A 14,949-nucleotide genomic window follows, 5' to 3' on the forward strand; every position below is an offset into this window, starting at 1 on the left:
TGTGGAAAAATCTGGAAAAATCTGTCTCTGAGTTACATAGCATCAGTTTTAGAATTAAACGAGATAGTACTTGTGAATCACTTAGAACAATGTCCGGCACAGTGAGGGCTTAGTAATACTAGTTGTCTGTTGAGATGATGATAACAGTGATACATTCCCCCCGCCCCTAGTTTTGTTGTGTCTCATTTACTTCTGATTATGGCATTATTGATTGTCTAAAAGGGCTTTTCTCATGCCATATTTACTGTCACTGTAGTAGATTTTCAAGTTTGAATACGGTCATTACGTTATGATCAATCATACATTTAATTTTTTTTTTTTTTTTCTGAGAGAGAGCATGTGTGCACGAGGGTGGAGGTGGAAGGGGTAGAAGGAGAGGGAGAAGCAGGCTCCCTACTGAGTAGGGAGCCTGACGTGGGGCTCAATCCCAGGACCCCAGGATCATAACTTGAGCCAAAGTCAGACACTTAGCCCACTGAGTCACCCAGGCGCCCCATTTTAATATAATTGTTACAAGGAAATTACATGATTTAAAGATCTTCCCCCTAAAACAAGCAACAATTTTTATAATAAAAATCTTCCCATTAAGAAAAACATGGAAAAGTGATTAACTTACTTTCCTGAAAAGAGAAAGTTGACTTAACCAATAGCAATTTTATTCTTTGGATATTAACTCTGTAAAAAAAATGCTAGCCATTAATCATGCCCTTCGTTCTTTTCATTTGTGAGTCCTGTCGAAATCACATACTCATTTAGGGCCTTGAGGGTACTGGGAATCTGGGGATGGTTTGTAAATCACATTCATTGCAACATTTAAAAAAACTGTACTCAGCAGAATAAATCTTTATTTTTTTAAAGAGTTATTTATTTTAGAGAGAGAGAGAGAGAGACAGTGAGCAGGGGGGAGGGACAGAGCTAAAGGCGGGGAGAGTCCCAAGCAGACTCCATACTAAGCGTGGAGCCCAATGCAGGCCTTCATCTCATGACTCTGAGATCACAACCTAAACTGAAACCAAAAGTCAGTCGCTTAACTGACTGAGCCACCCAAGTGTCCCTAGAGTATATAAATCTTTAGATTAACATTTTAGGTACTAGTTTACATCAGAAATGTAGTCTTCAAAATGAGTATTAAATTGATTAACTGAGAATTCCTATAATTTTTTTAACTCAGTTTCCCAAAACTTAAGAGTACTATCCATGCTTCCAAGGCTATAAATTAGAATTAAAACTAATAAGACTACCACTGCAGTAAAAAATATGAAATAAATTATTCTTCCTTCTAAATTTATCATGAAGGCAGGAAATGAACGTTGCTATAGTATTGTTATCTAATCTAGAGGCTTTAGTGAGATTTTCTAGTTCTAGTTATCTAGTTTCTTTACTAGATACTAGATAACTAGTTGTTATCTACTAGATAACTAGAAGGTAACTCTAGATAACTAGTTACTATAGTTATCTAGTTTCTTTACAACAAAAGAAAAAATTTTTCCTGGTCCAAAATCTACTTGAGAATCACTTATTACATTTAGTTGTCCTATCGCTTTAATTTCCTTCAGTCCTGAATAATTCCTCATTCTTTGTCTTTCATAACCATGGCATTTTGAAAGTATAGGCCATTTATTTTGCAGAATGTCCCTTAGTTTGGGTTGTGGTTATAATTAGATATAATTAGGATAAATTTTTATTCTACTTAAATCCATTTTGATGAGTTAAGAGATTTTCTTTGACCCTAAATTTTCAAATTTATCAACGTAATTTTTCATAATATTCTTTAATTAGAATAATTTGGTAAGTCTCAGTTATAACTAGTTTATCATCCTGTTATTGTTTGTATGTGTCATTTCCCATTTTTTTTCTTGATAGTTTTGCCAGATTTTTCTCTCTTTATTGTCTAAAAGAATGAGATTTTAATTTGGTTGATTTTTTTTTTTAATGTATGTTTTCTATTTAGTTTTTTTTTCCCTGTTTATTATTTTCTTCCTTCTACTTTTCTTTGGGTTTACTCTAATATTCCTATTCCAGCTTCTTAAGACTGATCTGAACCTATCAACTTTGTCTACTTTTCCATCATCAGTATTTAAGAATGTGAAGAATGTACCTCTCTATATCTATATCTCCTATACTTTGATATGTAGTATTTTTATTATCATTTGGTTCTGAGTATTTCTTAAGTTACTTTATAATTTTGCATTTAATTATGAGTTGATTTCCAAGGAAATGAGGTTCAGAAATTTATCTTAATTGCCTTGGGAGTTGTGGTTAGAGAACACTTACGATACCAATTCTTCTAATATATCGTGCTTCCATTTAGGGCCTGAAACATATAATCCTCCACAGGGTTTTGCTCCCCAGGTCTTACACACTTTTACCTCAGCCTAGTAAAAAGGGAGCTTTCTGTTTTTGTCCATTCTGCCATGTAGCAGTCTGGAAAATGCCTTCCAGGTAAAAGCTCAAGTCAGTGTGGGAGCTTACCTGTCCTACTTCTTCCTGAATTATTTTAGCCTCCCCTTGCCTGCATTGGCTGTTCTTCAGTTTCCTCATATAGTTGTTAGATATTTGTCTGCTTTGTATCTAAAATCAGAGCCGGCGAGAGGAGGGCAAGAAGTCCTAGTTGTGCTCATGCAAATGACATTTAGGGCCCTGGCATTGCTGTGGCCCTGCCACCCTGTAGCTTTCTTGGGATAATAATCAGAAGGTACGACTGCACATAAGGACATGACTCAGGGTGTCTTGTAGATTGATGTGAGTGAATGACAACTAAGTCTTAACACATTTGTTGATGAATGAAGGATTTTGATTTGAGTACTATACACTGAAGCAAAAATTGAGAATGGATGACATACTTCTCTTTTATGTATAAAATGTTTTGCCTTGATCATGGTTTACAGTTTACTCATAAGAGTTTATATTCACCTTCTGCTTGGAAAAAAAAACATATGCTCATTAATTTTCAAATAGCTTTGGTGTTCTGAATGCTATGATTTGTGCTGGAGGTATACATGTAAAGTTTTTTGTAAAATGCTAACTGAGCAAATCAATAGTTAGGGTTGAATATATATGTGTATCAGTTAGCTGTTGCCAAAATAATGCTACATGTTACAGGCTTGGATTCTGAGAAACAGACTCTAAGATGGAGATTTGTATGTAGGCAATTTATTAGGAGTCAACACTTGTGGAAGAGAAAGGAAGGAGGCAGGATTGAGCAGAGGAAAAAGGTGGGCTATGGTACAGTATGAATGAAGGCCTCAGCCAACTTCCTGGGACACTTTGAAGCATTGTCCAAATCAGCGTAACAGGTGGGACCTTTGTATTCCTGCATCATTGGGTGAAGACAGTCCCAGGAAGAGGGCACGGCCTTGGGTGTTGAATCTTTCTTTAATCGAGATCATTCCAGATGTGATAGCTGAGGGCTGTCTGCTCACAGCACATCTAGCACGGAGTGAATAAGTTCTTTATTCTCAAAAGGGAAAACATGATATTTATTACACTACCCAGTATTTCAGTGGCTATAACAACAAGCATTAAGTCTTAAATACTCCTGTGCAGATTGTCTAGGATTGTGCTGAACTAGACTGGGCCACTTTAGGTGCCAAGCTGCAGGATGAGTCCAGATCTGCTCCATGTAGATCTCATCCTCTGGTGAAAAAAGCCAGTAGCTCAAGAGGGCAAGTCCAGACATGGAAACACATGTCAAGGCTCTATTACGCCACATATCCTGAGCATCTTACTGCCAGTCAGGTCACATGTCCAGGCGCAGTATCCGTGGAGTAGAAGAATGCTCTCCTATGGAGGTCCAGGGGAGGGAGCGAATAAATTTGCTGAATAATAATCTAGTCTACCATAGTGTGATTCTACTTAATGAACAAAAGATGAGAATTTCACTGCCAAGATTTCATTGTCAGTCTTTCTCCTAAAATACTTCTGTTTGTCATCTCCATCTGTTATGAATGAGATGAAATGTGACAACACCTTCACCACTATTTGGCAGAGAGAACAGCTTGTGCTCAGTTCTTATGATTTTTTAAATTTAGATTTGAATGGATCTTGTGTGTATCTGTATCTCTATTGAAAACATGGTATCTTTGCAAAGTATCTAAGAGGGAAGACTTCCAGTTTTTTTTTACATTTAATCTTTAAATTCTTTGTCTTTAAATTGAGGTATACATACAGTGAAGTGTATTAAGTACACTTAGGTGCATAGCTTATAAATTATGTGTGTGTACATTCATGTAATCATCACCCAGATCTAGGTAAAGAGCCCTACCAGAATCCCAAAATGTTCTATCGTGCCTCTCCTCAGTGATCACCCCCCCTACCCCTCTGCATCTGACGTAATCATTATTTTGACTTCTCTTACTACTGAGTGTTACTTTTCTCAAAATCCATCTAAATGGAATCAGCCACGGGCACCTGGATCAGTTAAGCGACCAAGTCTTGATTTCTGCTTGGGTCATGATCTCAGTATCCCGGAATCAAGTCCCATGTGGGGCTCCGTGTTCAGTGAGGAGTCAACTTGAGATTCTCTCCCTCTCCTTCTCCCTCTGCCCCTCCTCCCACTCACGCGCATGTACTCACTCTCTCTCTAAAATAAATAAGTAAATCTTAAAAAAAGAAATAAATGGAATCAGCCAGTGTGTTCTTTTACATGTGTAGCTCTTGAAATTTTTTACTATCTTACTGATAAACCATAAGTCATATGTCAAACTCCCGTGTCTTAGCCTACTTCTGAGAATCTTCACTTAATGTTGTCTCAGTCTGTGTTTTACTTACACTATAGCTCTTTAGGATAAGATCGGATTATATAAAAGTCCATTCAGAAGGAGCCACCTAGAGATGCCTGGGTGGCTCAGTCGGTTAAGCACTGCCTTCGGCTCAGGTCATGATCTCAGGATCCTGGGATCGAGTCCCGCTCATTGGGCTCCTTGCTCAATGCGGATCCTGCTTCTCTCCCTGCCTCTGCCTGCCACTCTGCCTGCTTGTGTCTCTCTCTCTGACAAATAAATAAATAAAATCTTCTAAAAAAAACAAAAAAAAAGGAGCCACCTATATGTGTCAGAAAGATGGAGTGCGTATGGACTCCTAGCACATAATTTGATCCTCTGGTTTCTTTATGAAGTTGGTCATCAGTGTCAATAAAATTATTCCCTAGGAATTCTACAGTGCATATGTCTGATGGGATGTTTATTTTCTACACATACTGATCACGACAACACTCTCCTCTGGGCTGGGTTTCAAAAGTGGGCTTTGGGGGTTTCAGAGCCTCCAGTCAGCTGTAAGTTGGACCCATTCTTTCCATTTGATTTGTGACAGAGCAGGAGTTAGTCTTCTGAAAGCAAATGCTTATTACTTCAGTGTTCAGTAATACTGTAAAGAAAAGAACCTTTGTAACAATCTAATCAACAGTCGAATCACTTCACATTTTGGTCATAATCACTTATAAAGGCTTTGGTTCTTTGAAACCTTATTAGATAATAGCCTGTCATTTTAAAAAAAAGTGCCTGTAAGAAAAGCCTTTTCATTCATCTCACATGAACAAAAGGCTGAAAATCCTTTCACGCTTTGAGTGGCTGGTATAATATCAGCTGAGAAAAACTCAATTCTGTGACTTTTGGTTTCAGAGCACCTGTTAATTATAAAAATGACTTCTACCTCCTGAGGAATCTCAGCAGCACAGTTAATTGGTGTAATTATTGATTTTGAATACCATTGAATCTTTTTCAGTTTTGTTACCCATCGTAAATTTAGTTTCAAAAATAATTGTTTATAGTAATAGATTACTAATTGAAGGGATCCCTAAATGCTCTTAGACTCTGTTTTCACTTTCTTAAATCAGTTATCTAGAAACAGTAATTTCAGGGACGATGTAAAGTGTTTAGCATTGTACAGTAAGTACTTGAACTGTTGAATCTGTCAAGGGGGAAGGTTAGCTAGAAAAGTGTTCAGTTGATTCTCAAGTTTGCAGAGCACAGGCAAAGAATAAAGATCAATTGTAACATTTTTGTAACCCTTGCTGCAGAAGAGTGGGAAGAAATTCTCTTGAAAATTGAAGTTATTATTCCATGATTGTGATACATACAGCAATAAGCCTATACATGGCCAGTGGTCTTAGCTGTGATTTTAACTAGGAAATAGATAATGAAATTCCTACTTGCTTTTGTTTTGTGGAGTCCGGTGATTTAGTTAAGAGAGATGCTAATCCTTGTTAAAGCAGTTAGTTACCATACCTTAAACATGTCTGTATGTCCTAAATCCTGTCTTTAGTTCTGTCAACAAATTTCTATTCTAGACCTTTTCCAATGTCTTAATGTATGACAGTGTAAATTTTTTTTTAAGATTTTATTTATTTATTTGAGAGAGAGAGAGACCTGCATGAGTCGGGGGGAAGGACAGAGGGAAATGGAGAGAGAGAAGCAGACTCTCTACTGAACAGAGAACCTGACGCACAGCTCAATCCTAGAACCCTGGGATCATCACCTGAGCCGGAGGCAGACCCCTAACTGACTGAAGTCACCCAGGAGCCCTAAATACGTCTTTTTAGTGCATACTGTAGCCAGTAATTCTTTTTAGTAGGTGACTATGATATTTGAGCTAGTTTTATATTCTTGTATGAATAGGGAACTCACTTACAAGCTACATTTTAAGGGCTGTGTTGTCCAGTAGATGTGATGCTATCCCCATTTTGTGAAAATTTCAGAAGATACTTTGTGTACAAGGTCCAAGACTTGGCTTTCATGTGTTAGAAAGTTTAAATAGAACTAGTTCTAACTTGGGAAGGATATGGTCACCTTGCCAACCAAATCTGGGCCACACCTATATGCTTATCCAGACACAGCAGAGCCAATCATCCCCTTTTGCAGTTTTCCTGCTGCGCATACCAGTGTGCATATATGCTATGAATGAATCTTTCTCTCTGGTAGAAAAACCATCTCAAGTTTTTCAAAGTTTAAAGTTTTGGAACCTAAGTTTATTCACTGCTTTTGATGGGCAGAAGAATGTCTTTTAAGTAAGCTAGACCCAAGGGACTTTTGCAAAAAGCTTGGTGTATATTCCTCATCTGTCTTCCTTTCAGATGACTCTTCCTATCACTGTCTCTTGAAATGTATAGGAAACCCTCACAGCCTAGCTGATGGAAACAAGCCTGGTCATCTCTTCTTGGTCTTAAAAAATCCTAACCCAGTTACTGTTTTTGCATGGATACGTACTTTTGTTTCACTTAACATGGATGTATAGTTTTGTTGTGTCACCTCCGTTCTCAATTCCATTGTTTTCTCTATCTCTCCTTCTTAGGACATCATTCTCTTAATCCAGCCTGAGAGTTGTTTTTCCCTCTCTGGTATATCATCTCTTTTTCCTTTATCAAGGAAGGCTGTGCCAACCCTGTGCAGTGGCTGAAGTGATTTTGGTAACCAAGAGGATGGTGAAATTTACTGGCTTTCCAGTGTAATTACTTAGAGGCCCTGACTCTTCACAGGCAGGTTGCTATAACAAATGAATGCATTTTAAAAAATACCCATCTTATAAGGTACAAATCAGCATTTTTTTAAAATATTTTATTTATTTATTTGTCAGAGAGAGAGAGGGAGAGAGAGCGAGCACAGGCAGACAGAATGGCAGGCAGAGGCAGAGGGAGAAGCACGCTCCCTGACGAGCAAGGAGCCCGATGTGGGACTCGATCCCAGGACACTGGGATCATGACCTGAGCCGAAGGCAGCCGCTTAACCAACTGAGCCACCCAGGCGTCCCAAAATCAGCATTTTCTTAAAGTAATAAATGGTAATATAAGGTCATCTGAGGTTTAAATTTTTCTTTATTTTGTTACTTAAAAAACAAACACCTAAATATATTAGTGTTAATTTTAAGTGCATCATGCATTTTAGTATTTCTGTTCTTAAATAAACTAGCAAGTTTGCATTTCTGACCAATCTTTTCTATTTTGTTTTCTTTAGTTTCACGCTATGGATACGTTGTATAGGCACAGCTATGATTTGAGCAGTGCAATTAGTGTCTTAGTACCACTTGGAGGACCTGTGTTATGCAGAGATGAAATGGAAGAGTGGTCAGCCTCCGAAGCTAGTTTATTTGAAGAGGCACTGGAAAAATATGGCAAAGACTTCAATGACATACGTCAAGACTTTGTAAGTAGAAGATTGCAAATAAAATGTTGGGGTGGGAATATTTTGTCTCTATTAGGAATCTAGTAAACCATTTAGCAAGCTCATGACTTAGTAATTTTTATCTGCTCCACTTAGAATGAAGGCTGGTGGTACAGAGGGAGAAGTTAACATTTGTTTTGGGAAGTAATTTTAAGACCCAAGGTCAGGAAGCTCTGAGTTCCAGGGTTAAAATATGGATAGCTTTTCTGACTGTTTGCACTAAATATTTTTCCGAGCTCTGCTTTTTAAGTTTGTTGCTCTCCTTTAGACCTTGTAAATTTTTCTAGTTACCTTACTAATTGTTGAGCCTAAATTTGATGTGGACCTTTAATATGGACACAGCCTATACCAAGCAGAGTAGGAAGATTCGCTTTATAGGTTTTCAGTCCTTGACTCCTCTTAATGATATGTGGTATCTTACTTGGATTTTAAATACTGGATAATCTTATCTACTATTGTATACTTCCTTTTGTCTTTGTATTTATGGAATTGTTCTCTTTAATTAAGCTTATAACCTCTTTGAAATGGGGAAATTTCTATTTGAGTAGTCCATGGATAGCATTCTAGGGCAATCATCCTTTCTAGATTATCCAGTTTGTGGGTATATAATTGTTCATACCATTCTCTCGGGATCTTTTGTATACTTGCAGTATCAGTTGTAATGTCTACTCTAGTTTTCATTTCTGAATTTATTTCAGTCCTCTCTTTTTCTTGGTCTAGTTAAAGTTGGTCAGTTTTGTTTATCTTTCCAGAAAGGAATCTTAGTTTCATTGATCTTTTCTATTGTTTTTCTGGTTTATATTTCCTTCATTTCTCCTCTGACCTTTGTTGCTTCCTCCCTTCTGCTAACTGGATATACTCTCTTTTACTGATTTTTCTTTTTCTTTTTTTTTTCCACTCTAACCAGATAATTTCTAATGACCTGTCTTTGAGTTCACAGATTCTTTTTTTCTACTTGCTCATGTCTGTTATTGATGTTCTGTATTGTATTTTTCATTTAATTCCTTGTATTCTTCAGCTTTAGAATTTTTGTTTGTTTTTATGATGTCTTTCTCTATTGAGTGTCTTATTTTGTTTATTGTTTTCCTGATTTTGGAGTCTGTCTCACAATTTCAGTTCTATCTGTATTTTCTTATAGCTCACTGAGCTTCCTTAAAACCCTTATTTTGAAATCATTGTCAGGAAATCATAGATTTTTGTTCCTTTGGGGTCAGTTACTAGAAAATTACTGTGTTTCTTTGGGAATGTATTTTTCATCTTTCTTGTAGCCTTGTGTTGGTGTTTGTGCATTTGATTGAGTAGGCACCTCTCCCAGAATTTAGCGACTGGTTTTAGTGGGGAGAGACCCTCCTCCTGCAGTGGGTTCAAGGGCGCTGGAAGGGTGGGTATGATGGTGCCAGCTCTTGGGAAGGCCCAGCATCTTCAACAGCCAGTGCTTCAGGTGTCTGCAGCGGCAGTGAAGGCTCTTGGGGTCTTTGATGGCAAAGGCTGCTGGGGACCTCCTGATCTCTTTCTGTCCCATGGGATATATAATTGCCAAAGGAATCCCTGTTGGCATTGGACCTGGCTTTGAAGTACCCTTGCTGTGGCAGCGAGCATGAGGTGTGAGCATGCTTGGATCGGCTACAGAGCCAGGCGTGGAGCATGGGGGCTTGCAGAGTGACAGCATTCTGGGGTCTGGTGTGCTGGCTCACCTGCAGTGTCCGTGCAGAGATTGGAGCACATGTGGAGCGGCCATAGAATCGAGGTCTGAAGTGTGGGTGTGTGAGGAGCAGCCAGAGCTCTGGGGTCCTAGGTGTGCACAGGCTTGGATGTCTGGGCTGGCAGCCCTGTTCCTGGCGTGGGGACACAGCAATGTCTTGTGGGAGGGGCGTGGCAGCATTTCCCTCTCGGCGAGGTCAGTATCAGCAGTGGCTGTTGGTTACCTCAGTGGCAGAAGCTGTCTGTTTCCTCTGCAGAGCAGGCTGTTGGAGTCCACACCAACAAACACTGCAGAGTCCTCTGCTGTGAATGTGGCAGGCATTCTGCAGCTGTCCTGAGGGCTCTTGAGGTCCTCGGTGGCAATGGCTGCTGGGCTTCTCTGCACATCAGGCCACTGGGGACCACAGTGGCACCACTGCATGGCTTATATGATAGCCTTTACCCTTCTTTTTTGTTCTTAGCTATTTCCAGATGTCTCAGCTGCCTCTGCAGTGACCCTTTCTTGCCCCACTGTGTCTCCAGAGGAGCTTGCTTGACTCTTCCCATATCCATCCTCCCAGAGCTGTTTTCATTTGTCCATAGCTATCAGGTACAGAAACAGGTTTCTCCTACTCCTATATCTTGCTCACCACTTTCTCCTTGTTCATTTGATCTTGAGTTGTCTAGTTTATTGTCATAAAGGGGATCATAATCTCCTATTTCCCTTTGAAGGTCTTTGGGATGGAGCTGTAGTGATGCCCCTCTCGCATTCCTGATACTGGTAATTTAGCTCTTCTTTCTCTTTTCCTCATCAGTCCAGCTAGGAGTTTGTCAGTTTTATTGATCTTTGCAAAGAACCAGTTTTTTGTTTGATTGATTTTTTTTCTTTCATCAGTTTCTGCTTTTATGTTTGTTATTTCCTTTTTTCAGCTTGCTTTAGGCTTAAGTGTTTTGTCTTTTCCTAGTATCTTTTTAAGGTTGAAACTTCCTTGTAATGTAATCATTTGTTGGTAGTATGTGTTTGGCTGATAGTGATTTTAGCTTTTTCTCAAAATCATCTTACTGTCCTCTTTAACAAAAATGATTTTCTTTCTTTATGGAACTCATTTTTTTTCTTTCTCAGTACCCTAAAGAGGTCTCTCTGGCTTACGTAGTTTTGGACAAGAAGTTCTTGTGTATGTAAATGTTTCTTTGTGCTCAAGATTTTCTCTTTACTTCTGTTTGTTTGGGGTTTTTTGTTTGTTTGCTTTGTTTTTTTTAGCAATTTTACTGCTACATGCTCCTGGGTATGTTTTCCTTTGTAATTATTCTGCTGAGTTTCCAAGAGCCGGGATCTGCTGTTTGTGTTAGTTTGTATTATTTATATATTTATCTATCTTCCAGTACCACTAATTCTTTTCTTGGCAGTGTCCAGTATACTGATACACTTGTTAAAGGAATTCTTCAAATATGATAGCATATTTTGCTAACATTATATTTTATTTTTTATATTTTTAATCTGTTTAAATTCCCCATCTAGTCATCTATGCTGTCTTACCTTTTTAAGACAGCCTTAAATATATTAATATATCCTTTAATATATTAATCAAATCTTTAGTTGGGCCAGGTTTGGATCTGGTGCTTGTTCTGTATTGGAAGGCCTAACATTTCATGTGCTGTCTTGACATTTATGAGCCTCACTGGGCCCCAAAAACTTAACTGTGAGTTCCACTGCTCTTGCTGGAGATGGCCCTCCAGCAGGAAAGGCTCCTCATCTGCTCTGTTTTACTAGCATCTCCCTGCCCCTCCTTCAGCCTTTTGGGTTTCACTTCCCTGCCAGCCCACAAATTATTCAGAGAAGCCAGTCACCTCCTCCCATGGGAACCCTCTTTAGAACCAGGCTGTACCTCACCCTCTTGTTACACAGAACCTCACTCTCCCAAGCCCCTAGTGACTCACTGTGGCCCTACACGGTGTCATCGTCCCCTGGGATGTGTGAGTAGCTGTGACTCATAAACCACTGTCAGTCTCCTCTCTTTTGAATTTTTCTTTTTTTTTTTTTAAAGAAATTTTATTTATTTATCTGAGAGAGAGAGTGAGAGAGAGCATGAGAGGGGAGAAGGTCAGAGGGAGAAGAAGACTCCCCATGGAGCAGGGAACCCGATGCAGGACTTGATCCCGGGACTCTGGGATCATGACCTGAGCTGAAGGCAGTGGCTTAATCAACTGAGCCACCCAGGTGCCCCTCCTGTCTTTTGTCTTCAGTGTTGTGTGTTGTACGTCTGGCCACCTGATACTGTTTGGAGGGGCGGGTCCATCCCTCCGTGAAGGGGTGAATAGCAGGTGATCTGAACACCCACAGACTTCACATTCTTAACTGGGCTTGATGTGGGGCCTGGAATGTGGGAGGGCTTCTTCGGTATTCCTGTCTCAACCTCAGCAGGCCCTGTGCTACGGGGCTTCTCTCCACATTTTGATAAGTAGTGTTTTCATTTTCGTTCCTTCAAAGTATTTTCATTTTTCATTCTGATTCTCTTTTTGACTCATGGGTTATTTAGAGGTAGGTTTTGTGATTTTTTTTTTCCCCATATACTTTTGTTACTGAAGTCTAGTTTAATTCTGTTGTGATCGGAAAACATACTTTGTAAAAAAATCAAATCTTACATTTTTGACATGTGATTGATTCTGATCCCAGTATATGTTCCATTATGGTGAATGTTCCATGTGCTCTTGAAAAGAAGAGGTATTTTGCTATTTGGTGGAATGTTCTATAAATGCTACTTAGGTCAAATTTATTGATGGTGTTATTCAAGTCTTCTGGAGCCTTACTGATTTTCTGTCTACCTGTTCTGTTATTGAGAAAGCAGGATTAAAAGTCTCTAGTTATGATTGTGAATTTTTCTGTTTTTCTTTTTCAGTTAATATAGGTTTTGCTTTAATTATGTTGAAGCTTTCTTATTGGCTACATACATTAAGGATTGTTACCTTCTAATGAATTGACCCTTTTATCTTTACATCATGCCTCTTTATGGTAATATTCCTTGTGGTGAAATCTGCTTTTTCTCCTGTTAATATTACCACTCCAGTTTTATTTTATTGATTACATGGTATATCTTGTTTCCATCCCTTTATTTGTACCTTATTTATGTCCAAAGTAGGCTTTGTAAACTAAATATAGTTTAAAACCAGTCCAACAATCTCTGCCTTTTACTTGGATTGTTAGACCATTTACCTTTAATGTCATCATCAATAATGTAATTTTTGGTTTAAAACCAATCCTCTTACCATTAATTTTCTGTTTGTTCATTGTTCTGTTCTTTCCCCCTTTTCAAAATTATTTAATTTTTTTTAAAAGATGTTATTTTATTTTAGAGAGAGAGAGAGCAGGGGGAAGGGCAGAGTAAGAGGGAGAGGCAAAGAATCTGAAGCAGACTCCACGCTGAGCACGGAGCTGGATGGGGGCCTTGATCTCATGACCCTGAGATCATGACCTGAGCTGAAACCAAGAGTTGGACGCTTAACCAACTAAGCCACCTAGGTGCCCCTTTAATTATTTTTTTTTTCTAGTTTTCTCTCTTCTGGTGGCTTACCAATTAAACTTTTATTTGTTCAGTGGTTTACAATATGCATCTTTAATGTTGTACAATCTACCTTCAGTCAAATCCAGTTGGATCACATAGATTATAAGAACCATCTGACTGGGGTACCTGGCTGGCTCAGTTGATAGAGCATGCGACTCTTGATCTTTGGGTCATGAGTTCAAGCTCCATGTTGGATGTAGAGCTTACTTTAAAAAAAAAAAAAAGAGAGAGAGAGAGAGAAAGAGAGAGAAAGAAAAAAAGAGCCATGTGATAATACACTTCTAGTTCCTCCCTCCCATTCTTGTGCCTTTTTCATCATACATTTTACTTCTGCCCATGTTCTAAATCCCACCATGAATTATTGCTGTTTTTTTCTTTAGACAGTCAGTGATCTTTTTAAAGAGATTTTTAAAAATATCTTTTTCCCCATATTTATTTATGTATTATTATTTATTTTAAAAAATGTTATTATTTCTGCCCCTCTTCATTTCTTTGTGTAGATTCAAATTCCCTCACCACCAGCAGGGGCTTTCTCAGGTTTCCTGCTCTGGGACAGTTCTTTCTGATGAACCCTTGTAGGAGATCTGTGGCAAATGTTGATGGATCCCCCTGGTGTCCGGAGCGCCCATAGATGCTAAACAGTTGCCCTAGCTCACTGTTGACCTTTAGTAATTTGGCAAATTTTTGGTTGTTTTCTTCCTTGTTTTTATTTGTTATCTTTGTGTGTGTGTGTGTGTGTGCTTTTCCAAAGTAAAAATAGTTCGTGAGTCTCCTGAGTCTAGTGTTTATTCAGAGTGACTTTGGAGTTTTCAGTTCAGTTGATTGTTTTGCAACTTTAGGTCTGTGGTGGGCTCAAGAATTGAAGTGGTTCCATAGATTATCTGTTTGTTTGTTTTTTTTCCCTTCTCATTTTTAGGGTGGGAATGACATTCTCTTGTGAATTTTATATCCTAAGAAGCAGCACCTGAAATACACAAAGGAACCTGAGAAATTCAAAGTACAGAACAGTAAAGTCTCTGTTCTTTCATGCATTCAGGTCTCTTGGCATAGAAACTCCTTTCAGCAAAGGCTATTTCCTAGCTGTTCTTATCATTTAAGCTTCAGTTGCAAATCACAAAATCACATAAGCTATTTTAAACAGAATGGGATTTAATTTTGGATAATTGCTTTTTATAGTTTTATATATATTATATATACCTAGTATCTAATATGCTATTTTGGATAATTGATAGGGTTGGAGAAGTAGCCTCCAGGATGGACATCAGAACATTCCACAGAAATGGTCCAACAGGGGAGCACCTACCTCTGCCCCACCCGGAAGTGGGAAGCTGCTGGGTTAACCTCTATTCCCGGACTACACTACTTTAACCATGGTCTTGGGGTTAGGAAGCCTCTAGTGGAGCTGATGGCTCTGGAACAGTTTTATGCCTCTTAGCTCTGCTGCAGCTAAACAGATTCCTGTGCACCCTTCCCTCTATGCTGCTTAACTCGCTTCTGAATTTAGGTCTTCTACATCTGTTTGTAAGAAATAAATCACAAGGGAGTCTCAGAAATAT

General features: G+C 38.7%; 1 protein-coding gene across 2 annotated transcripts in view; it reads left to right on the forward strand.

Moving 5' to 3' along the window:
- Positions 1-14,949, forward strand: part of LOC111158426 (metastasis associated 1 family member 3) — a 167,726-nt gene that overhangs the window by 110,747 nt on the left and 42,030 nt on the right. For both annotated transcript variants that reach the window (XM_022520432.1, XM_022520433.1), the window contains exon 9: positions 7,947-8,135. In XM_022520432.1, the coding sequence (XP_022376140.1) occupies positions 7,947-8,135 (189 nt within the window). The remainder of the gene's footprint in view (positions 1-7,946; positions 8,136-14,949) is intronic.

The sequence above is a fragment of the Enhydra lutris genome, unplaced genomic scaffold (assembly GCF_002288905.1).
Source record: "Enhydra lutris kenyoni isolate GAN:26980312 unplaced genomic scaffold, ASM228890v2 scaffoldscaffold59, whole genome shotgun sequence".
NCBI lineage: Eukaryota > Metazoa > Chordata > Mammalia > Carnivora > Mustelidae > Enhydra > Enhydra lutris.